Source organism: Cnephaeus nilssonii (assembly GCF_951640355.1).
Source record: "Cnephaeus nilssonii genome assembly, chromosome: 13".
Taxonomy (NCBI): Eukaryota; Metazoa; Chordata; class Mammalia; order Chiroptera; family Vespertilionidae; genus Cnephaeus; species Cnephaeus nilssonii.
In genome coordinates, this window is record NC_137084.1 from 46,218,150 (window position 1) to 46,242,753 (window position 24,604).

The 24,604-nt window shown below is 58.4% G+C and overlaps 1 protein-coding gene across 1 annotated transcript in view; it reads left to right on the plus strand.

Moving 5' to 3' along the window:
- CAPN5 (calpain 5) overlaps positions 1-24,604 on the plus strand; it is a 54,559-nt gene that overhangs the window by 1,551 nt on the left and 28,404 nt on the right. Inside the window, exons 2-3 of the mRNA XM_079787753.1 lie at positions 16,479-16,714; positions 24,412-24,543. Coding sequence (XP_079643879.1) covers positions 16,550-16,714; positions 24,412-24,543 — 297 coding nt within the window. The 5' untranslated portion in view covers positions 16,479-16,549. The remainder of the gene's footprint in view (positions 1-16,478; positions 16,715-24,411; positions 24,544-24,604) is intronic.

The following is a 24,604-nucleotide window of genomic DNA, read 5'->3' on the forward strand; positions in this document are numbered from 1 at the left end:
CAGGACACTGCAGGCCCAGGGGGCCGATGGGTACAGGCCTGGAGGTGTGACACTGAATGAGAGTCTGGGCAGGGCATTAACTGGTCAGATGTGTGTGGGAAAGGTCATCTCTGGCTGCTGTGGTGGGTGGGTCGCTACGGGGGGCAGAGAGGTGGAGGCCAGAGCTTCCTAACTCCCCACCCCCCACTTCCCCACTGGTGGGGCATCTGCTATGGGTTCCCAGAACAGGGGTGGGGTAAATGGGGGTGGCTCAGGGACTGCACCTGTCCCCAGCTTGGGGAAGGGTGGGTGGGGGAGCCCTGTCTGAGATGGAGTAGGCCTGGGAGATGTTGACAAGGTAGGGGTTGGACACTGGTTGTGAGAGGCCTGCGGGCTTTTGGGGTGACATCCAGACTCTGCTCCCCGACCAGTGCTGCTCTGGCTGCTTCGGCCTCTGCTTTTCCCGCGGGCTTTCAGGACAGCCCAGCCGCTCTGGTCCAGAGGGCACAGGGAAACCTCTGCGTGACCCCCCCACCGGTGCCTACGTCACTCCTGCGGAAACTGGCTCTGTGCGTGACCTTGAGGCAGGGACTTCCCTGTGAGTCTCAGTTTCTTCATGTGCGAAATGGGAGTAAATGCTGCACAGCTGCAGGGGTTCGAGGAATGACGAGTAAGTTTAAAAGTGTCACTAGGGCCCAGCCTGCAGGGCTCAGTGGTTGAGCGTCAACAGTTCAATTTCCAGTCAGGGCATGTGCCCAGGTTTGGGGCTTGATCCCCAATGTAGGGTGTGCAGAAGGCAGCTGGTTGATGATTCTATCTCCTCATTGATGCTTCTATCTCTCTCTCTCTCTCCTTCTCCCTTCCTCTCTGAAAGGCAATAAAAACATATATTTAAAAAAGTGTCACTGAAGCCCTGGCTGATTTTGCTCAGTGGTTAGAGCATCGGCTCATGGACTGAAGGGTCGTGGGTTCGATTCTTGGTCAAAGGCACATACCTCAGTTGTGGGTCGGATCCCTGGCCCTGGTTGGGGTGAGTGTAGGAGGCAGCCAATCGATGTGTCTCTCTCACGTTTCGCTCTCCCCCCACCTTCCACTCCGAAAAATCAATGGAAAAAATATCCTAAAAAAAAGTGTCCCTGAACTGCTTTACTAGTTAGTACATGGTGTTTGGTGGCCATTATAATTAATCGTGCCAGTAAGTAACAATCAGCATCAGTCTCTTCCTCCCAGGAGGCGGGCGGTGCAGAGGAAGGAGGGGCCGTGTTTGGGAGAAGAAGGGTGAAAGGAAATGGGGTCCCCCATTGAAGTGGAAGCCCCTCTTGGTGTCAGTGGGTGTGACCCCCTCAGGCCCCTTGAGTGGGTGGTCTCTCTCTGCGCCTCCCTAAAGCTCCTAACCCCTAAATGTCATAACACAAAGCTTTCAGCCGGCCTTGGCTCCCCCGGCTGCAGAGGGCAGATCTGCAAACCTCCCGGCCCCCGTCTGCTCCCCTGCCGTCTGGGGCCCGGGCAGATGTGGAAGTCTGTCTGTCTGTCTGTAACTGGTCTTCTCACCTGGCCCCCTGCCTTTCGTGCCCCCATTTGCTCAAGTGTTGTGAGCACCTTTAGGAGTCCCCCTCCCTGCCCCCCCAGACCTCTTCCTTTCTCCATGCCTCACCTTTCCTGCTCAAAACATGCCTTGGCTGCCAGTGGTCCCTCCAGCCTGCCCCGCCCCCCCCCCCCACCACCGCTTCTCCTCTCTGGCTTGATGTGACACCCTGGGCTCGTCTTGCTTCGGTTCTGGCCAAGCGGCCGACTTCCCTTTGGCCTCAGGCCTTGCCTTTCCCTGCTCACTAAAGGCAGACAGCCACGTCCCTTTGGGGTTCTAATCCAGGCGGTTTTAAGGAGCCAGCCTCAGGCTTGGGCTGGGGAAGTTGTAGAATGCGAGCACTTGCAGTGACCCGAGTTCCTGCTTCCCATTCTGATTGCTCAGGGATGTGTTTCTAGGGTTAGCTTTCCCGGGGTAAGGGGTGTGAGGGCGCCCGTGGCTGAGGCTGTGGTGGCCTGTGGACGTGGCATATGGTCAGTTGTGGGAAGAGGGGCTGGTGGCCAGAGCAGACAGATCCCACCATTGGTACCTGGTGACCATCCCAGCCCGGTGTCAGGGTGTGCCCAGTCGTGGCCACAGGATCTTGAGGCTCTGCCTGCCCCTGCCCCCGTCGCCACCCCCACGCCCCGCCCGCTGTGTAACTTCTGCCAGTCAGGTGAGTGGGACCCAACCAGTTTGTTACTAATAATAGCAACTCAGACACTGAACTTTGGGGTGACTTTGTTTTACACTGGAGCAGTTCACGGTGTAATAACTTCACCCTCACTCGCTCACCCACTTCCTTGTGCAGGAGGGAGGAGGGAGGCCACGCTCCCACCCGCCCTCCCTCACGGACGTTGGAGTTCTCCATTGCTGCTCTGACAAATCAACACAGACTGCGTGGTTTTAAAACAACGCACACGCATCCTCCTACAGTCCTGGAGGTCAGACGTCTGAGATGGGTCTCACGGGGCTAAACCCAAGGTGTCGGCAACTGTTCCTCCTGGAGGCTCCGGGGAGAGCTGTTCCTCGCCTCTCCCAGCTTCTGGTGGCTGCTGGCCGCCCCCCGACCTCATCCCCCAGCTCCTCTACTTCCCTCTTGTGGAGTCAAATCTCCCTGTGCCTCCTTCTTATAAGAACACTTGTGACTACATTGAGGGCCCACCTGGGTGATCCAGGATTAGCTGCCCATCTCAAAACCCTTAATGACATCTGCAAGGTCCCTTTTGCCATATAAGGTAGCATTCACTGTCCCGGAATTAGCATGTTAATAACTTTGGGGGCCCTTATTGTACCCACCACAGGACCCAGCCACAGGGTCACTGCAGGCTCCTTCCCCAGGGACCCACAGCTGCTGGCTTCTTCCCCGTGTGGTCATTCTCCGTGTCTGTCTCCCCCCACCCTGGGAGCTACCGTGGGCAGGGCCTGGGCCTGCTGCATCTCCGGCCCCAGAGCCCAGCCTGAGACTGTGGTAGCCAGAGCTCAGGGGTAGTTGGAAGAGAGGAACGTCTCCATGGGCTGCCCCGGTGACCAGACCCAGCCCTGCATTTGACAGTTTGTTAGGCCTCTAATGAGCCCATTCATTGTATAAACCCAGTGCTGGGCAGGGGAGATCACCCTCTGCGGGTTGGCTGGCCGGCCGGCCGGGAGCCCCATTTTGTAGACCGGAGGCTGATGGAAGCTAAGTTGTGCCTGGGCAGAGGTGTGTGAGGGAGCAAGGCGGGGGGCAGGCTGGGCAAGTCGAGGGGAAGACCTTCATTTTACAGATGAGAAGCCTGAGGCACACGGTCACTGTTCTGCCTCACCCTGGGCCTGTGCCCCCCTCTGGGGGTGAGGATGTGGACGGGCCATTCTGAAGCCCTGAGGCTGCCTGGGCACGGGGAGGTGTCGGCATTGGCACGAAGGCCACCTCGGGCGGGAGGAGGACGTGACGCCGAGCAGGGCCAGGGCCTGGCAGCTCTGCCAGCACACCCCTGCACGGAGACGTGGCGGCCATCCTAGCAGGTGACGAGCCTCCTGGGGCCTCCGAGGAAGACCCTCCACCTCCGGCCCAACTTGCAAAGAGCCCCTGGCTTGCGTGCAGCAGGTCCTGCGTGTGGGTCTGCATCACATCCCCACGACCCAGGCCATGCGGATGGAGCCCTGCCTCTCTCTCAGGGGCCATTTTTACAGCCGGGTCTCTTTGCCTGCGTCCTGGCCTCCTCTCCTTCCCACCTTCCTGTGGGCCGTCCAGAAGCGCAGCTCACACTCCTGCACTGTCCCAGTCTCTAGCCTGGTTCTTGGGCTGCCGCAGTGTTTCTGGGGTAGCCCCCCGCTTCCTTCTCTCTCCCCTGCACCCTGGCCCCCAGCCTTGCGGAAGTGGTTTCTTCCTCCTGGAGTGTTCCGTCCATCTCCTGAAATTGCAGTCCACCCTCTGAGATCCCACTTCGGTGCCATCTCCTCCATGCAGCCTCCCCTGCCCCATTTGAATGGTATGGAGATGGCTCTCTCTCCTCCACCAGGCTGACCTCCAGGGCGGAGCCCTGCCTGACCCCTCGCTGCCCCAGAGCAGGCATGACTGAAGGAGCAGGACTCCCAGGGGCTGACTAACGCACACCTGTCTGCGTGAGCGGCGGCCCAGGCAGAGCAGAGGTCTGACCTGAGATCGGCTCCTGGCTCCGCCCTTCACGCACCTTTTCCCTCTCTGAGCCGCTGGATCTCATCTGTGCAGTGAGAACAGCACAGCTCCTTTTTGAGGTTGGCCTAGGAATCAAGCCTCAGTTTCCCAGCCTGAGAAATGGGCCCCCTTTCACTAGATTGCCAACCTTGAGACTTAGAGGCAGAGACTGCCCATGCGGGAAGCAGGAAAAGGGGCTGTCCTGGTGACAACCCCTGCAGAGGGGGAAAGAGCTGGACGTGTCCCCTTCCTCACAGTTCCATGGTGAGAACCTACAGGCCAGAGAGGGTAGGAGGTTGCCTGGAGCCACACAGCACCATGGAGCGGAGATGGCGTCTGTGACCTGATCAGGTCTCATTGTGTGACTACACCTGCCACCTGAAGCTCCATGCTCCCCACCCACTGCCCTCGAGACTGAGAAAAGCCCCCAAGGAGGCGCTCAGCTGCCCCTCCCCTCCCTCAGCTGCCCCTCCCCTCCCTCAGCTGCCCCTCCCCTCCCTGGGCACAGTCTCCGCAGGATGTGGTGCTGGGCTGGGCGATCGCTGCCCTGGGTTTCTGTGGCCCGGGACTTTCAGTGCCCACACCAGCCAGATGGGCTGCTCACCCCACCCCGCGCGGGACTGAGCCTTAGCCGCCCCCTGCGCAGGGAAGCCCCCGCCTCCAGGAACACGGCCAGTTCCCCGCTTTTTCCTGCCTTCACTGGAGCGCGCTTGGGGAGGTTTGTCTCTCAGGTACTCCCCCGCTGACCCCGCCTCCCCAACACGCTGGGGTGGGACCCAAATCCCAATGAAGAACAGCTGTGGGGCCGAAGCCTGGGGACTCAGCCTGGCCACACAGCAAGCTGAGCTGGAGGCTGGGTTTTCCCTCCAAGCGCTGCCAGGGGGACGCCAGTGCCCCAGGACCAGTGAGGGGCCCTGCACCCCAAACCCCTGGCCTGCCCTCCAGGATCCTGCACCCCAAACCCCTGGCCTGCCCTCCAGGCAGCAGGGGAGCTGCTTGTCGTTTATGTGCTAGAAAGATGACTGCATCTGGGTGGAGAAGGATTGGACGCAGACAGAAGCGATAAGGGGAGGGGAGGGGAGGGGAGGGGAGGTAGAAGAAAGACAGGATTTCCCAGCCCTGGTGCCAGCCTGCTCCGCGTTGGCTGGACTGACTCACTGGGCCTGGCCTCTAGCTCTGCTGGCGGAGCCCGGAGCCCAGCGCCTAGAACCCGGAACCCGGAACCTGGCGGCCCCAGCCCCGCTCTCCCTCCACATTCTCCTCCCCAGCCCTGCCATCCCTCCCTCAGTACACAGGGAGTGGGGTCCTGGGAGGCCAAAATGTACCCACCCTAGAAGAGAGGTACACGTTAAGCTTGTTATTGTAATGGTGGCTTGTGGGCCAAGAGGAGGATGGGATAAAAGAGAATGAATACAAACACCCAAATAACCAGGAAGTCACCGAACTCTGGGGCTCTGCCCTTTCCAGGTCCCCACCCCTGGCATCCGCCTTCCCGGCTGTTACTCAGGGCTCTGCCCCCTCCCCTCCGTCCATTGTGTCCCCTGCCTGCTCTCCCCGGGACCCCATGTGCAGCCTTCAAGCCGCTCAGGTTCCATCTTCAAGACCACCCCTCTCCCCGCCGCTCTAACCCTGCCTGCCACACGCCTTCCTCCTCGGAGCGCTGGCCTCTGGCTGAGCTCCTGGTCCGCGTCCCTCGGGCTGGGCTCCTCCTGTCCTGGGCTGCCTTAAGGACCTGACCCCTCCGGTCGGCTCGGGCCAGCCTAGAAGGGGTGTCAGTGAAGACGTGCCCCCTGGATTGTAAGACACAGCTACTCATGTGGCAAAGAGAGGGGGTCCTGTGCCCTGGAGTGGGGTGCAGTGGAGTGGAGTGGATGGTCAGGCATTGGTGTGGGGCATCCCTGGCTCCCCCACTGTTGCTGGATGGTACCCACTCTGCTGATCCTGGACAGCGGGCACCGCTGTGGGGATGGGGAATTGCGGTCCAGGGGGGGCCTTGCTTCCTTCTCTCTTTCATCCCCACAAGGGCTGGCCACAAGCAGGGGTGAGTCTCCCGCCCACAGAGCTCTGGACCGCGTCTGCTCACCACTCCCACGTGAGCCTCCCAGTCCCAGCTCTACAGCCTTCCTCCCGGCCTCTCCGCTCCAGTCTTTGCTTTTCTAGTGCCTTCTCCATGTGGCAGCAGGGGGATCCCAAGACCCTCCCCTGCTCAGCACCCTTCCCCAGCTCTCCGCCACCTCGGGACCAGGCCCGATTCTTGCGCCCGCACCCCAGGATCTCTGACTGGGACCCTGTGCACCGCCCCACCCCACCTCCACTCTGTCAGCCCAGCTCCTCTCGGGGCTGAGCGTGTCTCCTGGGGACGGTCCCTGGGTGGCTGGCACCCCCTCTCAGAGGCAGAGGAAACCTTGGAAGGAGGCATGTGACGGGTGGGGTGAGGGGGCACCCCCTTCACCCGTGGGACCCTCTCTTGGACTTGAGCGCGCCAAGGGTGAAAGGAAGCTGCCGTGTTCCGAGAGATGGAGGCGACCTCCAGAAGGCCCCTCGGCCTGTGTGTGCCACGGCCAGGCCAGGGCTCCTTCCCTCCAGCTGTGTGATGTCCCGCCGGGACTGGTGACGTCGGGTCTCCAGATTCAGCCAATCTTTCCGACCAGGGCCCTGCACGGACTTTTCAAAACGTTCCGTTGACGCATAAAGAACAATTCATACATCACAGGTGCGCAGCTCAGTGACACGCCCGTGCAGCCACCTCTCAGAACAAGGAGCCGTGTGCCCAGAACCCGGGAGCCCTCTGGCTCCCTTTTAGTCGCTGCCCCCAGAGGTGGCTCTTCCCCTGCCTTCTCTTCACGGAGGTAGGTTCTACCTGCTTTCCAGTTTTGTATAAATGGAATCGCAGGTTAGCTTGTCTTTTTTAATATTACGCTCGTGAGATCCATCCATGGAGTTTCATATAATAGTTCGCTCATTTTTGTTACTGGATAACAGTCCATGATAACAGCATATTTATCCTTCCTTCTCTTGCACTTTTGGGCTGTTTCCCATTTTCAGGTGTCACAAATACTACTGTGATAAAATTCTTGTACATGCATTCTGGTGAATACGTGCATGCATTTCTGTTCAATATGCACGTGGGAATGGACTCACTGAATGATAAGAGTATGTGTTTGTTCAGCTTTGGTAGATACGGTCAAACGCTTTTGCAAAGTGGTTGTACCAACGTACACTCTCACCACCAATGCAGATCTATTTGGGGGAGAGTGTGTGTGTGTGTGTGTGTGTGTGTGTCTTTCATTTTAGCCATTCTAGGTGGGGGATGTAGTGGTATCTCATTGCATTTTTTAAATTATTATTATTTTTTAGAGGACGTTTATTAAAGTTGAGGACAATGAAACAAGGAAGATCTGGGGAAGTGAGCCCAGGCTGCTCGGCTTTGGTTCACTAAGAAGTCAGAACCAAGGGGCCTGGGGGACAGGTTCAGGGAGTTTGTCTGGGATGAACTGCTGCTGCTCATTGCTGCCCTGGTTGTAAGCCTTGTCTCTCGGCGCATTCTTCATGTGTACTTATTTTCTTGTGGATTTGTGAAATCAGGCACGTTTTCTTTTCATTTATTGGCCATCTGAACATGCTCTTTTTCTTTCTTCAGAAAGCTTCGTCGTCTTCCTTTCCAGCTGGATTCACACTGTCTGTGGAATTGCTTTGGTGTATGGTGTGAGGTAGGGGTCAAGGGGAAGCTTTTCCCACGTGGATAGCCACTTGACCCAGCACCTTTCCTTGAAAAGACCACCTTTCCCCCAGTGCCCTGTGGTGTCACCTTTGTCGTACACCAGGTGTCTGTGTCCTAGTGGCCTCGTCTGGGCTTTCTGTTCTGTTCCCTACCCTTCGCCAGTTTCACACTGTGTCGATTAACAGAGCTTTGTGGCAGGTCTGGTCAACTGTGAGTGTGCGTCCTCCAGCTGTTCTTCGAATGGTCTTGGCGGCTCATGGCGCTCTGTGTGCGGCTCCATTATCGCCCCTCTTCGAGGAGATCCCCAAGGCTCAGGGAGGTCAGGCGACTTGCCCCTGCCACACAGCCCTTACTCCGCAGCACCCTGCCCTCTGACGCTTGCTGTAATGCTAAGGTTCCCGCCTACACCACTAGGAACTCAATAGTTTTTTTAAAATCAACTTCCTTTTTCCTTATGTCTTAAAGGAAACGGTGTCTACTGTAAATGGAAAGTCAGCGTCACCCTCCAGTACTACTGGGTAACTGGAAGAGTCTTAAAAATTCAAGTAAAAACAATGGAGAAATCCATCCCTTTCCAGGCAGGTGCTGTGGCTCTGAGCCTGAGGCCGGCTTCTCCCTTGTGAGAGGAGGTGGGCAGGGGCCGTGCGGGGCTGAAGACCTGCTGGACCACACTGAGCTCTCCTTGAGAGAGAGATGGCTGGGGAACCACTTTCTGACGCCTTTATTGCCGTGTGCGCCCTAAATGGTAACAGTATGAACGCAGGGCCCGGCTTCGGGAAGCCCTGGGGTGATGCGGAGCCTGGAAGTTGGGATCCGGCTAACAAGCCACAGATTTCTTTCTTTCTTTTTTTTTTTAATGTGTGCTGATTAAATGCTTGAATCCTAAAATAAGAGTAGAAAATATGGTGTATGGTATAACAAAATGTGTTTTCATAAGATATTCTAGGCCAATCATGCATTTAAATACCTCAAGACATTCTGCACAAAGAACTTACAGATCCTATTTATTTCTTTAATAACAAAACGTCTAGTCATTTAAGAACATGCTTTTAAGAACATAACTACAATAAAATTTTCAAAACCAAAAATTAAAATAATATTTCTTACTCATTAAAATATTACACAAATGACTTTATGGGACAGGACACCATAACCTTGTTTCTGTAACACAGCAGGCAGGCTGTGTGCTAGAAACGGAAGAGGGGGAGCTAAATGAAACAAAAAAAACCCAGGGAGTGGGTTTTCTGGTTAGCCGAGGCTTAATACTGTTAAGGGGGGGAGGGGTCTTTGAGCATCAAATTTTGTTTATAAAAATAAAAACTTCGTCCTAGCCAGTTTGGCTCAGTGGATAGAGCGTTGGCCTGTGGACTGAAAGGCCCCGGGTTCGATTCCAGTCAAGGGCACATGCCTGGGTTGTGGGCTCGATCCCCAGTAGGGGGCGTGCAGGAGGCAGCCAATCGATTCTCTCTCATCATTGATGTTTCTATCTCTCTCTCCCTCTCCCTTCCTCTCTGAAATCAATAAAAATATATTTAAAAGTAAGTAAAAAAACTAATAAAAGCTTCCCCAAACACCAGAAGTATGCCTTCCTACCTCAGCAAATATATTTTTCCCCTTTTTACAGTTTAGAATTCCGCTGTTCATTTATCAAATATGTGAACAATACCGGGTTAATTTCTTGAACTACCAGTGTTACCCTTCAGATTATGGTTTCGTTGCATTTCCGTATACTCCCCCTCCCCCCACCCCCACCCCATCCCCTGGTGATGAATGAAGGGCCTGTGATAGGAAAGTTACTGAAACATGCGTAGATAAAAGTTGATCTCAGAGGTACTTTATTCATAAATAATTCAGCAAGTGTTTATTGAAAGCCTACGACACTTCCAGGTCTAGGAGGAGGAGGACGGACAGGAGGCCTGCCCCAGAGAGCTCACCATCTAGCACAGGGTGGCAGATCCAGCACCGGTTCCAAGTCACTGCGCGCCTTCATTACGTTTGTAAAGGTTTGCATAGGTATTGATGTCCTCTGTGAGGGCAAAGAAACCGTCCCTTATGCACATCATTTTTTAGGTTCCCAGGAAGGGGATTTTGAAATCTGCTTGTTGAGGGGGAGCTTTGCTCCTATTGCCTCGTGCTCCTTCCCACAAGCACCCCCTTCGTTCCCCAGCGCAGCTTCCGTGCTCCGCCTGTCTGCCTGGCCTTTTCTGTGGCACTTCGCTACAGCTCGCGGCTCCCCTTTGCTGTTGTTTTTTGTTTCTTTGCTTCCTACTAGAAGCCTGGTCACCTGGGCTTCCCCATCTTCCCTTCACTGGCTTCTCATTCACTCACTAATCTTAACACTTTCTTAATGCCGCGCCTTCAGTGCGTGCAGTTCATCAGCATTTCCTATGAGCATTTCCTGGAGCGCTGGTGTGAACGTCCGGTCATCTTCACGATACTCTCTTCATGAATGCGATTTAGAAATATTATTCTCAAAAAAGTAATGTTTCTTGAGAATTCCCGTTTTAAAGGCTGCATGGAAAAGAGACCGGTAAAGGAACGCATAACGCAGCCAGGGGCGCTTCTACTTTATCTCCAGTTCTTACCATCGCAAGCATCGGATTCTGCAAGGTCATCGTTAAAACGCTTTGGTGTGGCCCTGACCGGTTTGGCTCAGTGGATAGAGCGTTGGCCTGCGGACTCAAGGGTCCCGGGTTTGATTCCGGTCAAGGGCATGTGCCTTGGTTGCGGGCACATCCCCAGTGGGGGGTGTGCAGGAGGCAGCTGGTCGATGTTTCTCTCTCATCGATGTTTCTAACTCTCTATCCCTCTCCCTTCCTCTCTGTAAAAAAATCAATAAATTTATTAAAAAAAAAACTCTTTGGTGTGGGATATAAATTTTACACATAAGCGCTAAATCTAAAAATTTAATTTGGGGCTCCTTGATACTAAATTAAATTTTATATGAACACATGATGCTTGCAACTTAAAAAACACACACCTGTGTGATAAAAGGTTAAGGCAGTTAAATATGCATTGATATGTCTATATCCTTGTCATAAATGAAATATAATTAAGAATTCAACTGTTTTTGAGTCTGCCAGTCAGATGCTGTCAAGCAGACTGCTGTGAACAATCCACAGTCCTTTTTCAGTTTTAACTTACAGGCAAATAGGGAGATTCAACACATTTTCCAAATGTTCTCAGAAAGGCTTATCAGTAATGAAACACAGTTGGATGATCCATTTCCTGCAGAGGAACGGGCCGCCCGTGCCGTGAGGTAGCCGTGAACGACAGCATCTTCTGGGGACACGGTGCATCCCTTCCGTGCGTAAGCGTTCCGTCTTCACCTGAAATGTGGGAAGAACGAGAAGGGACCGACAGTCACCTTTCATTATTTCATCAAGTGTTGGTGTTTTCATAGTTTTAAATGCCTGATTTCCGTGTAACCCTATCTTCCAAGTGGCAGATATTAACAACTTCCAACACGATCTTTAGGAACGATGTGCCCTCTGAGCCATGCTTTAGAGAAACATTGCCCACGGTCTGCAGGATTTATTCCTTTTCCGTCATTGCAGTTGCGGCTGCAGAAACTTTAAATTCTTCTCCTGCAGGCGTTTCAGACGGCTGCGAAAGGCGTGCTTTCAGGAACACCGAGGACTTGGTACACAGCCTCGGGTCGAACGTCAGCGTGATCTTGAAGGAGACCTTCGACGTGGTGGAGCTGGTCTGGACAGGCAACGCCAACGAGCCGCAGATTTTGGACACGTTTCTGGATGTTCTCTCCCCTGTTTCTTCCTGGCTTTGGCGCTGCTCTGTCCAGGGGAGGCTCACTGGAGTCAGCTCCCTCCTGCCGCTGCTCAGCGTGGCCTGCTGCAAGATGAGCCCTCTCTCTGCCCCGTCCGTCTGAACCACTTCCACAGATCCGGGGGGTAGCAGACAGGCTACAGCCCCCCGGGAGGGGGTGCTCCACGCTCCCAAGGCGAGGACAGAGACCCCTGTAGGGCAGGCCCGTGGCAGATGCCGCGTTCTTACCCTGCCACGTTAGAAGCTGGAATCAGGTGGGGCTGATGGCCGCTCAGAGGGCTTAGTGACTTGCCCCAGGACACACAGCTCTAAGTGGTATAGGCAGGACTTGAACTCAGGTCTGACTGACCTGCTGGAAGACTGGGTTCTCTGAGCTGCCTGGCAAGCCCTCGTTCTGACCCAGCTCAGTTCCCACTGTGCTCGCTGGGTCTGAATGGCTTTGTGCTTTCCTGTGTGAGCCTTCTCTCTCTCTCTCTCTCTCTCTCTCTCTCTCTCATATATTTTTATTGATTTCAGAGAGGGAGGGAGAGGGAGAAAGAGATGGAAACACCAATGATGAGAGAGAATCATTGATTGGCTGCCTCCTGCATGCCCCACACTGGGGATCGAGCCCGCAACCTGGGCCTGTGCCCCGACCTGGAATTGAACTGTGACCTCCTGGTTCACAAGCCGATGTTCAACCACGGAGCCACGCCAGCCGGGCCATGAGCCTTCTCTTGGGTTGTTCTCTCCTGAAGAACATCTGACTCCTGGGGCCAGGCCTTTGTGTCCCTCTTGCTGGAACCTCTGAAACGACACATTTTTCATTTTGCTTATATTTATGAAGTTCGTCGGCGACCGAAACCCTGAATTGTAACCCCCCTGCCCGGAGTCTGGAAACGTTGTAGATGTCCCCGGGGCACCGTGCATTAACGTGTACCAAACGCTCTTCTGTGCTGCGGTGTCTCATTCGATCCTCCCAGAGGCCCTGGCACATTATCTCTTCCTTCCAGACTGGGACCGTGCAGGCCAGCGAGGCCACGTGGCCTGCGCAGGATCCCACAGCTTATAGGGACCCTGGGGAACTAAAGCCCAGTCTCCATCAGGAGCTGGAGAGAGTCTGGGCCGCCGCTGAGAGCACCCAGCCATCGGGAAGGGGGGGAAGGAGAGAGAGAAGCCTGGCCCAGGGGAAGGGCGGGCCCAGTCTTCAGGAGACCTGAGAGCTGGTGCTGCTCTGACATGGAAAGCTGATCCCCCCCCCCCGAGTCCCTCCACCCTGTGAGCCTGCTTTCCCGTCAGTGAAGGAATTCCTCCTGTCACCTGTGTTGGTTCATCCAGTGCAACGTTACTAAATGTGCCCCACGATGGTGGGCCCTGGGGTACAGGCAGGAGCTGGGCAGGGCCCCTGCCCTGCAGGCGCGCAAGCTGGGCTGGAGAGATGGACAAGCCGTACGAAGATGGGGTTCCACATAAGGAGCCTGTCTCGGGGGTTCCAGGATGGCGGAGGGAGGAGCAGTGTCGGAGGCAGGTGGGGGTACGTGGCTGAGCCTTCAAGGTGGCGGGTCCTCCAGGCATGGTCGTGTGGCAGGAGCAGTGTGTACAGAGGCCCTGAGTGAACAGCACGGGGGGCTGGAAGGAGCTTGCACCACTGGACGTAGGTGGGGCATGGCAGAGGGTGGTGAGGTTGGCAGAGGCGGAGGGATGAGGGCAGGCAGGAGGAAGGGCCGCGGGGAAGCTGGGGCCGTCCTGCTAGTGCCTGGCTCACACCGAAGGCAGGCAGTGCCGCGGCCCCGGCAGGTCCAGCAGGGTTAGGCCTGGCTTTCCTGCCTCTGGCTTATCCGCCTGGAACTGCAGGGAGAGGGCAAAGGTCAGGGGCTGGTGGCTCTTGACCCCCGGGGTATTGACTCAATGGATGGAGTGGGAAATGACCCTGGGGCAAATGCAGGGTGCGGTGCAGGAGGGTAGTCAGCATGAGGTGCCGCCTGTGCAGAGGCCGGGCCAGACGAGCTGCACAAGTAGGCCAGGGTCAGCCTGGCTGGCAGGGGTGAGGCAGGAGAGGTGGCTTGCACTAGGTCAGACTCAGCAGCCAGGGCTGGCCCAGGTTCTCCCAGGCCCCGGCCCAGCTGAGCTTTCCCCTTTCCTACCCTCCCCCACCTCCCCACTTCCCTCTGTCCTCCCCAGGAGCAAACCCTCCCAGCAGTGCTGGCTGCTGCGTAGCCTGGAGGGCCGCCAGAACCCTCCTCCTCCGGCAGCCTGGCTGTGTGACCCCGGCCAGCTCGCTCCGCTCCCTGGGCCCTTTGGGCTCTGAGCACGGGAACTGCTAGAGCTGATGTCTGGGCTCCTGCGTTCAGCGTCTTTGATCTAATTCTCGCAGCTTAAATTGCTTCCTGAGAGGCCCTGCAGAAACTGGAAGCCACGCTGCTAATGACTCTCCCGGGTGGCTGTGTGCCAGAGGCCCAGGGACCGGCACCCCAGGCTCCCCCCTCTCTTCCCTTCAGGCCTCCGAGGCTGGGAGGCTGGGTGGGAGCCGGTGGAGTGATTGGCCTTCCTGGGCAGAGGAATGGCCAGAGAGGTTAAGTGGCCAGCCTGAGGTCACACAGCAGCGGAGCAAGCCGTCCCAGTAGGATGTGGGGGCAGAAGGTGAAATGGCTGTGGGTCCGGTGCAGAGGGCAAACCAGTTCTCAGCCCTCAGCAGGGAAGCAGGGACCACAGGCCTCCGGCTCTCCGTGCTGTCCATCCTGCTCCACACTCCTTGCCCATTCTCACCTCCTTTCCTTCCTGCTTCTCCCTTCCCTGTGGATCCCCTTTTCCCTTCCTGGGAGGCTGGCACAGCCAGCGGGTGTGTGGGGTGAGCCCTGCCCTGCCTGGGACTCAGCCCTTCCTCCTTCCTTGTGGGGTCGCCAGGCCAAGGGTATTGACTCAATGGATGGAGTGGAAATGACCTCCAGGCACCAAAGTCAGAGGAAATGGCTTTGAGTCAGACTCTGCCATGGAACGTGGGCAAGTCACCTCCCCTCATGAGCTTCCGTCCTCTTGTCTGAAAAATGGAAACCATAAAAGGCCTGCCCAGCACTGTTTGCAAATGCCACACACACACCTCTGGCCAGGCCGTTTGCACGAGGGAGGTGCCCGAGGAATGGGGCTCTCTCGGAAATGAGAGGTGGCCTGCCCACTTCCCTTCTCCTTCCTCTCCCCGCTGGCCCACTGAGCAGTCTCCTCGGCCTTTGGTTAATTATATCTTCCAGTTATTGAAGCAGTCATTGTCCACATTGTGCAGATAATAAAATGGGAACTCAGAGAGGTTGAGTGACTTGTTTAAAGCCACGCAGCACGTGAGTAGTACAATTGGGACTGGCACCCACGTCAGTCTTGCTCTCAAACTTGTGTTTGCTCCAGAAGCCAGCCTTCCTTGCCTCAGTTTCCCTCAGCTGCCCTGGAAGCTGGAAGCTGTGCCTCCGTGGGGGCAGGTCTGGGATGAGCAGGCTAGGGGAGTGTGGAGCTCTGCCAGGAGCCCAGATGGAGTCTGAGGCACCGGCACGTACCTGGGCTGTCAGCTGCGTGCCCGGCTCTCTGAGCATCTGTCAGGGTGTCTGATGGGTCAGGGCCCACCTGCTGGCTGTCGCTCCTCACCCTGCCCTCCCCTCCCGGAGGCCTTGCCATGTCGGTCCAGTCCGTGCCCCTCATGTTTGGTTGGGACGTGGCTACGAGGTTCAGGGCGCTGGGCTGGGTCCCCCTGGACTCGAGGGGGCTGAAGGGAGCATGACGTGTGCAGCCACCTCCGGTGCCAGGCTCGGCGCCGGCAGCTGTGCGTGCACGGGGACCAGACCCAGCGCACCCGCCTGCTGGGGCTCCCGGGCTCTTGGTGCTTGTGGTCCTATTCCCTGGCTGGGGAGTCTGGGCGTGTGTGGGGAGATGAGGAGTTGGGTTTGGGACTGGTACCGGTAAGGGGCCCTTGGCTCTCATAGGGAGTGGGCCAGCCCGGGGCCCAGAAAAGGCGTCCAGACTGAACACAGGGTCGCTAGCTCGGGAGGCAGGGTGAGCAGGCAGACCGCTGGGGTCCCTAGTAGGGGAGGAAAGGTCAGAGATGGGGGAGGGGCCCCGAAGCCCAGGAGGAGGGGCTGCTGAGGAGTGGGAGACCCTGAGGTCTGAGAGGCTGTCCTGGGAGAGTCAGACTTTGGGGACTGGGAGATCACGTGATGGGGTGGGGGGCCTGCACATGATCTCCCGTGGGATGAAGGAGCAGTGAGAACTGAAGACATTTATTCCAGAAGTGCTGGAGGGAGGGGCAGAGGGAATGAATGTGACTGAGGCTGGAGGGGCCTGCGTCAAGGTTTTCCCCCCTAGGGCAGATTGTGCCACTCTAGACAAAGGGGCGAGGGTCCAGAGGAGGGACTTGGAGACAATGCTGCTGTTTTCTGGGCGTGTGCACCAGCCAGGGAGGTCTAGGAGAGGCTGGTGAAACAGAGGAAGTGGGGGTGGGGGCCGCTGGCAGCCCGGAGCACCACGTGGTTGTGCCCTTGGCCTGTTGGCCTGCTGGCCTGGTCTCACCTCTAAGCATCAGAAATGAGAGAATTCAGGCTACGGAGTCTGGCCAGTCGGCTCCTATTCCTGCTCTGTGTGTACTTGCTGTGTGACCCTGGGCAGGTCTCTCTCCCTCTCGGAGCCTTCATTCCTGGCCAGTGGGAGTGAGGATGCCCCCTTCACAGGGCTGCGGGGAGGGGCAGATGGGGATCACCTGGCTCAGGGCCTCCAGTCCTCATAAACGAATGATCTTCTCACCTCTGTCCTCCCAGGTGCCCCCGGGGCCGCCCACGCAGCCCTCTGCTGCCTGGTCTTGGCCTCCCCTCCTGGGGCAGCGGCCACCATGTTCTCCTGCGTGAAGCCCTACGAAGAGCAGAACTACTCAGCGCTGAAGCGGGCCTGTCGGCGCAGGAAGGTGCTCTTCGAAGACCCCAACTTCCCAGCCACCGACGACTCGCTGTACTACAAGGGCACCCCGGGGCCTGGCGTCAGGTGGAAGCGGCCCAAGGTCAGTGTCTGGTCTGCACTGGAGCCAGCCGAGGCCAGCAGGCTGGGGCCCACCCAGGGTGCAGGGCACAGCGGGGTGGGGGTCGGGTCATCCCGAGGCCTCAGGTGGCTGAGAAAGTGGAGGGGCTGATGCTGGGCCCTCCTGCTGTGGGGTTTGATGTGGATGGGGGGAGGGGTGCCAGAAGAATGGGCCCTAATCCCCACTGCCCTGCCAGGACTCCCCCCCTCTGGGCCTCAGCTTCCTCTGCCCTGTCACCCTCCCAGGGTCCCTGTTGGGATAAAAATGAGGTGATGTGACCTTTCTTAGTGAAATTCAAGCGTAAGTGACATTTAAGTCCCATTTAGTGACGTTCAAGAGCAAGGCATAAACTTAGCTGATTATATTCATAATGACTTTGAAATAGTCATTTGCTGTAAATGGCAAGTACTTATTATGATGATTAATCAATAATAATAACAGTAGTAAAAACTAATAGCCCCTCCTAGGGTTGTTGTGAGCAGTAAAAGAGACGGTGCCTGGGAGCGTGGCTCGGAGCCTGGCGCCCAGTCCAGGCGGCTCTTACCCTCACTCTTGGGGATGGCGAGTGACGCGGCATGTGGCCAGCTGCTCCGGGGCCTGGCCTCTGGCGGAGGCTGGAACGTGGTTAGTGGGAGTGTTTGGCCTCCTGGCTTGATTTCGTCCGCTTTAACCTCGATTCCTGAGTGTGAGGGTGGGTGCCCTCGGGGCCTAGGTGATGGGGAGGCTCTGGAGGTCCCTGTGAGAGTGGGTCCCACAGGAAGGACCAGTGCAGGAGACTGAGCCGGGCCGGAGGGCGTGGGGTCGGGAGGAAACGCCCGCTGCCCAATAATCAGAGAAGGCATTTGTCAGGGAGGGCTGCGCAGGCCGAAGGCACGGTGTGAGGACACGGGCTTGGAACCCTGGGACGTGGCAGTGCCTCGGGGCCCGGCTGTGGAGGGCGGTGAGGGAGGCGGAGGCTGGGGTCCCGGCCTTCAGAGCGGTGTGCTGAGACGCTCTGCGGGGTGTGCGGGTCAGGTTAGCACTGGAAAGTTCCCTCTGAGCACCTGCACGTTTGGGGAAATGAAGTTTGGTTTTCACGTTCCTCTCCTAGAATGTGATCTCCAGTCCATGCTAACTCAGAAAATCCTGTGTATTTCCTTAGATGGAGTAAGGAAGGGAAACTGAGGCTGAGAGGGGAAGGTGGGTGCCCGGAGTGTCCAACGAGCCATGAGCAGAGCTGGGCAGGGACCCAGGAGTCCTGCCTTCCCGGCAACAGACAAAGGGTCCGGTCCGTGCTGCCTTTGTTCTCAGCCCCAGGAGCCACGCTAGAATCTCTGGCCCCCGCCTTGGTTCTCCAGAACTCCCAGCAGCCTCCTGGCTCGGCCACAAGATTCCTGCCTCTTGGGCCCCGCTCCCAGGCCTTTCTCTCTCCTTTGTCTGCTGGTGGGGAAGGAGGCGGCCTCAAAGGGCCTTTGTGAGGCCTTGGGCAAGAGGAGGAGGGGAAGACACTCGAGCTCTCTGCCCTCCGCTCCCTCCACCCTTTGCTGCCCGTCCTGACCCTTTCCCGCCCTCCTGCCGTCACCCGGTCACCCGGACGTTTTAGGTCCATGGCTGGTCCGTGGCTGTGAAGGAGGCTGGTGAGGCCTGGCTGGGGAAGTTTGGGCTCGGTGCCCTGAGAGGAGGAAATGCCAGGCGGGCAGGCTCAGCACCCCCCTGCTGTGTGACCCCAGCAGAGAGTCTGCCCTCTCTGGGCCGCTTTCCTTCCCGCCACACCGCCTCCTCCTTCACCCCCTTCCTTCCTGGGCTTGGTGCCTGGTCCTTTCCAGACCCGGAAAGAGAAGGAGCAGAACCACCGGGCGTGCAGCTGGTGCAGGCACGTGGAGGTCGGCGTGGAGTGGGTTGTGTCTGAGCGCGGCCCGGCCTCGGTCGCGATCAGCTCCAGGCCAGGCCTGGCTGAGTGGTGCTGGAGGGGGTGAGGCTATGGGGACCAGGGTGTGACGGGCCATCCGTGTGTCCGCAGTGCCTGTGTCCCGGGCAGGCTCTCACCCACTGACAGGAGGGGGGTTGGTGGGGCAGGAAGCCGGCCAGGCCGGCCCCAGGCGGGTGGGGTGCGACGGCCCAGCAGGGTGACCATTAACTCCCTGCTGCTTGGCCCTTGGCCAGAGAGACATTGCAGCTGCTGTGGAATCCCACTTCCTGGTCCGGTGACCTGACTGTTGACAAACAGAGCAAAAGCCAACTTTCCCAACAGCCCGGGGAGGCCCTTCCTCACGCTCACGCGCCTCCAGCGCCTCCTCTGCCGGTCGCGGGCGCCGCGGCCTCTGTGCTCCTGGAGGGGCTCCTCAGCCGGCCTCCTGCCTGCCCCCTGCCCGCCCCCACCACCACACACACACACACTGCCTTTCTCCCAGATCGGAGTGAGGTGGCTGGTTTTCAGCCAGATGGACTGGGCCTATGGGAGGTGTCACCTTGAGCAAGTCACTTCCCCTCCCTGGGCCTCAGTTGCCTCGTGTGTAAACGGGGAGAGTAATTCTCACGGATCGTGATTTCTGGAGGTTGACATGACTGTGGGGTCAGACACCTGGGGGGCAGATGACGAACTGGCTCCCCTCCCTCCCCCGCCCGCCAGCCCTGTGCTGGGGACCCAGGGCTGGCCCTGCCTGAAAGGCCCATCTCTACTGGCTCGACAGTGCGGCCTGGTCCTTTCCGTCCCCCTCCAGGGTGTCCCCACCCAGGGCACCTGCCTTGGGCGCTCCTCCTCCTCCTCCTCCTCCTCCTCACCTTCCTCCTCCTCCTCCTCCTCCTCCTCCTCCTCCTCCTCCTCCTCCTCCACTTCCCAGATTCATTGTTTCTTTGTTCCTTTGAGTTCAGTGAACATCTGCTGGCCTCCCCCGGGGGACAGGCTGGGGAGATGAGAGGAGAAGGGAGGTCAGCTTGTGACTCGGGGGATCCCCATGTAAAGGGCTGTGTGCTGCTTTCTCCCTCAGGCCCAGAGCCTTCAGTGCAGGCCCCTTCTCATCCCTGAGGAGGCAGAGTGCCCCCCACTCTCTAGCCAACACTCTGCCTCCCCCCTCTCTGCGGGGAAGCCTGCAGGCACCTTGGTGGGACCAAGAAGGGCACTGGTAGGGGTTCTACAAACAGGTACTCGTTTTGGAACCTCCCAGCATTCTCCCAAGGGGGCCTGCTGGTGCCCAGCCCCATGCCGGGCTCCTGCCCATCATACCAGCACCTGGAGAACCCCACTCCCTGGCCGTGCCGAACAGTAGTCCCTTTAGGCCATGAAGTAGGCGGTTCGCCCCCAGGCCAGCCACCTGGGCCTCGGCCCTGCCCAGGGATGATCCCCTTCGTGGCCTATGGGCATGGGATTGCTGTGGGAGCATGGGGTGGGGAGGCAAGTCTGTTGCAGGGATGGGGGGCGGGCGGGGAGGGACAAGCTACAAACCCTGAGAACACTGCCCTGGTTTCACTGCCTTCCGCAGCCGGTTGCCCACTTGTCAGGTTGGTTCCCGCTGTGTTCTTAGACGCGAGGGGGAGGTGCCTGGGGGAGGTGAATGGCTGTGGAGGGGAGGGAGGAGTGGTGGAGGAGCCCTGGGTCCGCTGCCTGCTGCATTCCCGCGGGTGCACCGGGCCTGCAAACCGGAAGTTCTTGTTGCGCCGCTGAGGGAGGTGGTTGTGGGCAGTGACCTGTGTCGGTGGAACTGGTCTAACGGGCTGGGAGGGCTGAGAGGTAACCGCAGGTGCCGAAGGCGGTGCCCCGGAGAGAGCCCGGCTAGCCCAGGGCTCACAGCAGGTGCCTGTCCTTCAGGTCCTGCCCGCCTTCCCTCCAGGGCTCCTGCCTGAGCCCCAGCGATGGGAGGGAGCACAGGTGGCCGGGAGCCTGGGGGAGGATGGTGGCAAAGGTGGGGGCTGTCTTGAGGCTGTGGCACCATTGTGTTTGGGGGGATTTGGAATCCTCAGTCCCCTCCGGAGCCTCCCTGCCCACCAGTGCTTTCCATGCCTGCTCTGCGGGGGTTGCCACCTCCAGGCAGCCTCCTCTGATCTCCCTGGGCTCGGCTGTCACAGCTGTGCTCACGTGGAGGGTGACAGTTGGGTTCCTCCTCGTCAAGGGCCCTGCGTGTGGGCTGGGGGCCTCCCTGTCCAGCTCTGTGTCTGCGCCTCGCTGATGGCCCAGGGCAGGTGGAAGGACAAACACTGGCCTTGGGCAGCCTGGCCCTGTGGTGGTGAGGGTGGGGGTCTGGGCTGCCCTGACCCCTTGGTCTCATTGTTGTATAGTGAGACCCCTAAGCTAGGCTAAGGACATGTGCAGGGGACCAGTGACGGAAGGTGGCGTTGTCACTCATAACTCCTAGCCCACCTGCAGGCTCTGGAGCTGACTGCCTGAGTTGGACTCTCAGTTCACCTCTTCCTGTGTGGCTCTGAGCAAGTGACTTAACCTCTCTGTGCCTTGGTTTCCTCATCTGTAAAGTGGAGATGCTCAGTTCCCCTCTCGCCGGGTTGTTTTGAGCAGGTTCCCAGTCATTGTGAGCACCTTCTGTGATGGTTCCGTTCAGGGTGCCCAGATGGCCTCTGGGACCCAGGTGCTGCCACCTTCAAGTGGTTTCTCTGGGCGAGGCTGGCGAACCGACCTCTCCCAGCAGGGGGAGCACTCCCGACCTCCGCCTCCTCTCTGCCCCTCCCAGGACCCCCTTTCTGCTACAGAGTCAGGGCAATGCTGGGCCTGGAACCCAGGCCTCCTGACTCCTGAGTGTGTGCTTCTCTCTCTCTCTCTCTTTCTCTCTCTCTCTCTCTCTCTCTCTCTCTCTCTCTCTCTCCCCTCTCTAATAAAATGGTAATATGCAAATTAACCATCACTCTGCTACATAAGCCATGCCCACCAGCCAAGCCACGCCCACCAGCCAATCAGGGCGAGTATGCAAATTAACCCCAATCCAAGATGGCTACAGCCACAGTGAACAAGGTTTCCCAGGTAACAGAGCAAGCCAAGCTTTCCATAGCCGTTGCAGGCCTAAGCCTCCACTCAAGCTACAAAGTTTCAATTATAGAAGGTAAACAAATTCAAACAAATGGCGGCAGAATGGAGCTTGAGAGAGCAGGCCAGGGTTGCCGGCGGCAACAGGGGAAGCAAAGCTTTCTGCACACCCTGGCCGGGCTCACCCACTTAAGGTTACAAAGTTTCAATTGTAGAAGGAAAATAAATTCCAGATACCAGGGCCTCCCCTTGGGTTGCCAGGGGGCGTGGCCGGCCTGCAAACCACCACAGGCCCCTCGCTCAGGCCGCTCCATGCCCCAAGGGAACCCCACCCTGATCCGGGACACCCTTCAGGGCAAACCAGCTGGCCCCCACCTGTGCACCAGGCCTCTATCCTATCTAATAAAAGAGTAATATACAGATTGGTCATCACTGCAACACACAATATAGCTGCCCCCATGTGGTCAAAGATCCTGCCCCCATGTGGACACAAGATGGCCACTACAAGATGGCCAGCAGGAGAGGGCAGTTGGGAGGCACCCGGCCTGCAAGGGAGGGCAGTTGAGAGGGACCAGGCTTGCAAGGGAGGGCAGTTGGAGGTGATCAAGCCTGCAGGAGAGGGCAGTTAGGGGTGACCAGGCTGGCAGAGGAGGGAAGTTGGGGGCAAACAGGCTGGCAGGGGAGCAGTTAAGCATCAACCAGGCTGGCAGCGGAGTGGTTAGGGGTGATCAGGCTGGCAGGCAGAAGCGCTTAGGGGCAATCAGGAAGGCAGGCAGGCAAGCAGTTGGGAGCCAGCAGTCCTGGATTGTGAGAGGGATGTCCGACTGCCCGTTTAGGCCTGATCCCGGTGGGATCGGGCCTAAACGGGCAGTTGGACATCCCTCCAGGAGTCCCAGATTGGAGAGGGTACAGGCTGGGCTGAGGGACAACCCCCCGCCGTGCACGAATTTCGTGCACCGGGCTTCTAGTATATATATATATCCAGAAAAGTCTGGAGCCAGAGCCCTGTTCTGGGGGGGCAGGGCCAGGCTGAGACCGTTTGTTGCTCTGTGGGGAGGAGAATTCTGTGTGGGGAGCCCAGCAGACCTGGGTTCTGTCCCATTGGTCCACTTACTTGGCTCGTGACTTGAGCATCATCGCCTCCTCCTGGGCCTCAGTGTCCTCCTCTGCGGAATGGGCCGTCGTGTCTCTGTCCAGGGCACTGGCTGGGAGGGTCTGACGGGAGGAGCGCCTGGGAAGTCGCCTCTGCTGCAGGCCCCGGAGACGCCGGGCTGCAGTTGTCTCTTCCCGTGTGGGGTGTGGGCTGTGGCTGCGGTCATCCAGATAGGAAGCCCCCCGCTCCCCCGTCCTGCTGGTCCTTCTGGGCCCCAGGGAGCAGGGCTCAGAGTGCTGCCTGGGAGGGAAGATAAGGAGGCAGCGGGAAGGGAGGCGAGACTTCCGGATGGCTGCCTCACTGGGTTCCTACGACCTGGGGCAACATTCCTGCCGTCTGTGCTCTGGGAAGGGCGCCTTGCAGCTGGTCCCCGAACTGGTCACTCTGATGCCCCACCTGGAGCCGCTCATATCCTCAGAGGAGTTGTGGCCCTCTATCAGGCCCTGCAAAGCACCCCGCTTCCCAGGCAGAGGTGGCAACAGGGCTCCCCAACACCTCAGTGGGAAGGGTTAGCCCTTTGCCCCATTTCCCCCTACCTCCTTTGCACAGGGCAGGAAACAGGGGCTCAGAGAGGTTGAGCCACTGGCCCAGAGTTGCACAGCCAATGGTAAATAAGTGAGTTCTGACTTCCTGACTCTGGATCCCCCTGCTGGCTGACTTCGGTAGGACGTCAGCGGCTCTGTTGTGGTTGAACTAGTTCCTAGTTCACCTGCTGAAGTGGAGGCAGGCCCATGCTGTGTGGGGGGCATCGTTCCACTTCCCTGGGCCACAGTGTGCTCACCTGTAAAAGGAGCACAATCCCCGCCTCTAAGGGTCATGGGAGGACTGGTTACAGTGCCAGCAGGTGCCTGGCATGGGGAAGGTCTTAGTGTTTACCTCCCACCACCACCCACTGAGCCAGCCCTCCTTGGGGAGCATGCACTCCCTGTGAGCCCTGTGGGGGTGAAGATGCTGAGGGCTGAGGAGGGTGGGCTGGAGGTGGGCTCTGGGAGCTCTGTGGGAGTCTGCTCAGCTCGGTTTGGCCTTTGCTTGCTGTGTGCCCTTGACAAGCCGCTGCCCCTCTCTGAGCCTTCGTTCCTCATCTGTAAAATGGAATGACGATGTCACACTTCTGAGGCAGAGTGCGGGCCAGACAAAGCAGCCCGAGGCTGTGCCCCCGGGGGGCATGTTGCCTCACGTCAGCTCCTGCTTCCCCCGCCCTCTGCACTCTTCACGTGTACTCTTGGTGTGTTCCCCCCGCGCCCTCACCCGGCTTCACGACTGTGGGCATGTGAGGGCTGCCGGTGCTGGAGGAGGACGTGCTGGTCAGGGAAGACACAGGGCAGGAGGAAGGTGGTGGCCCAGGGTCCAGCCCCCGAAGTCCTTCCACAGAATTCATTCATTCGCCTTTGGCAGCGAACAGAGTTCTTCAACCAGGGGAAGGGGGAAGGGCCTTCCAGGGAGCACTGGGGGAAGCTGGTTTGGGGAAACCCACTGGCCATGCGGGGGGGGGGGGGGGGGGGAGCGGGGGCCCAGCCTGCAGGGGGAGGCAGGCAAATCTTACACTAACACTGAGGCCTCCTCTTGGCTTCCCCGCAGGACATCTGCGAGGACCCCCGCCTCTTTGTGGACGGCATCAGCTCCCACGACCTGCACCAGGGCCAGGTGGGCAACTGCTGGTTTGTGGCAGCCTGCTCATCGCTCGCCTCCCGAGAGTCGCTGTGGCAGAAGGTGAGGCCTAGGGTGGGGCCGGGGGGGGGGGGGGGTGGGCGTAGCTGGGGAAAGGGAGCTC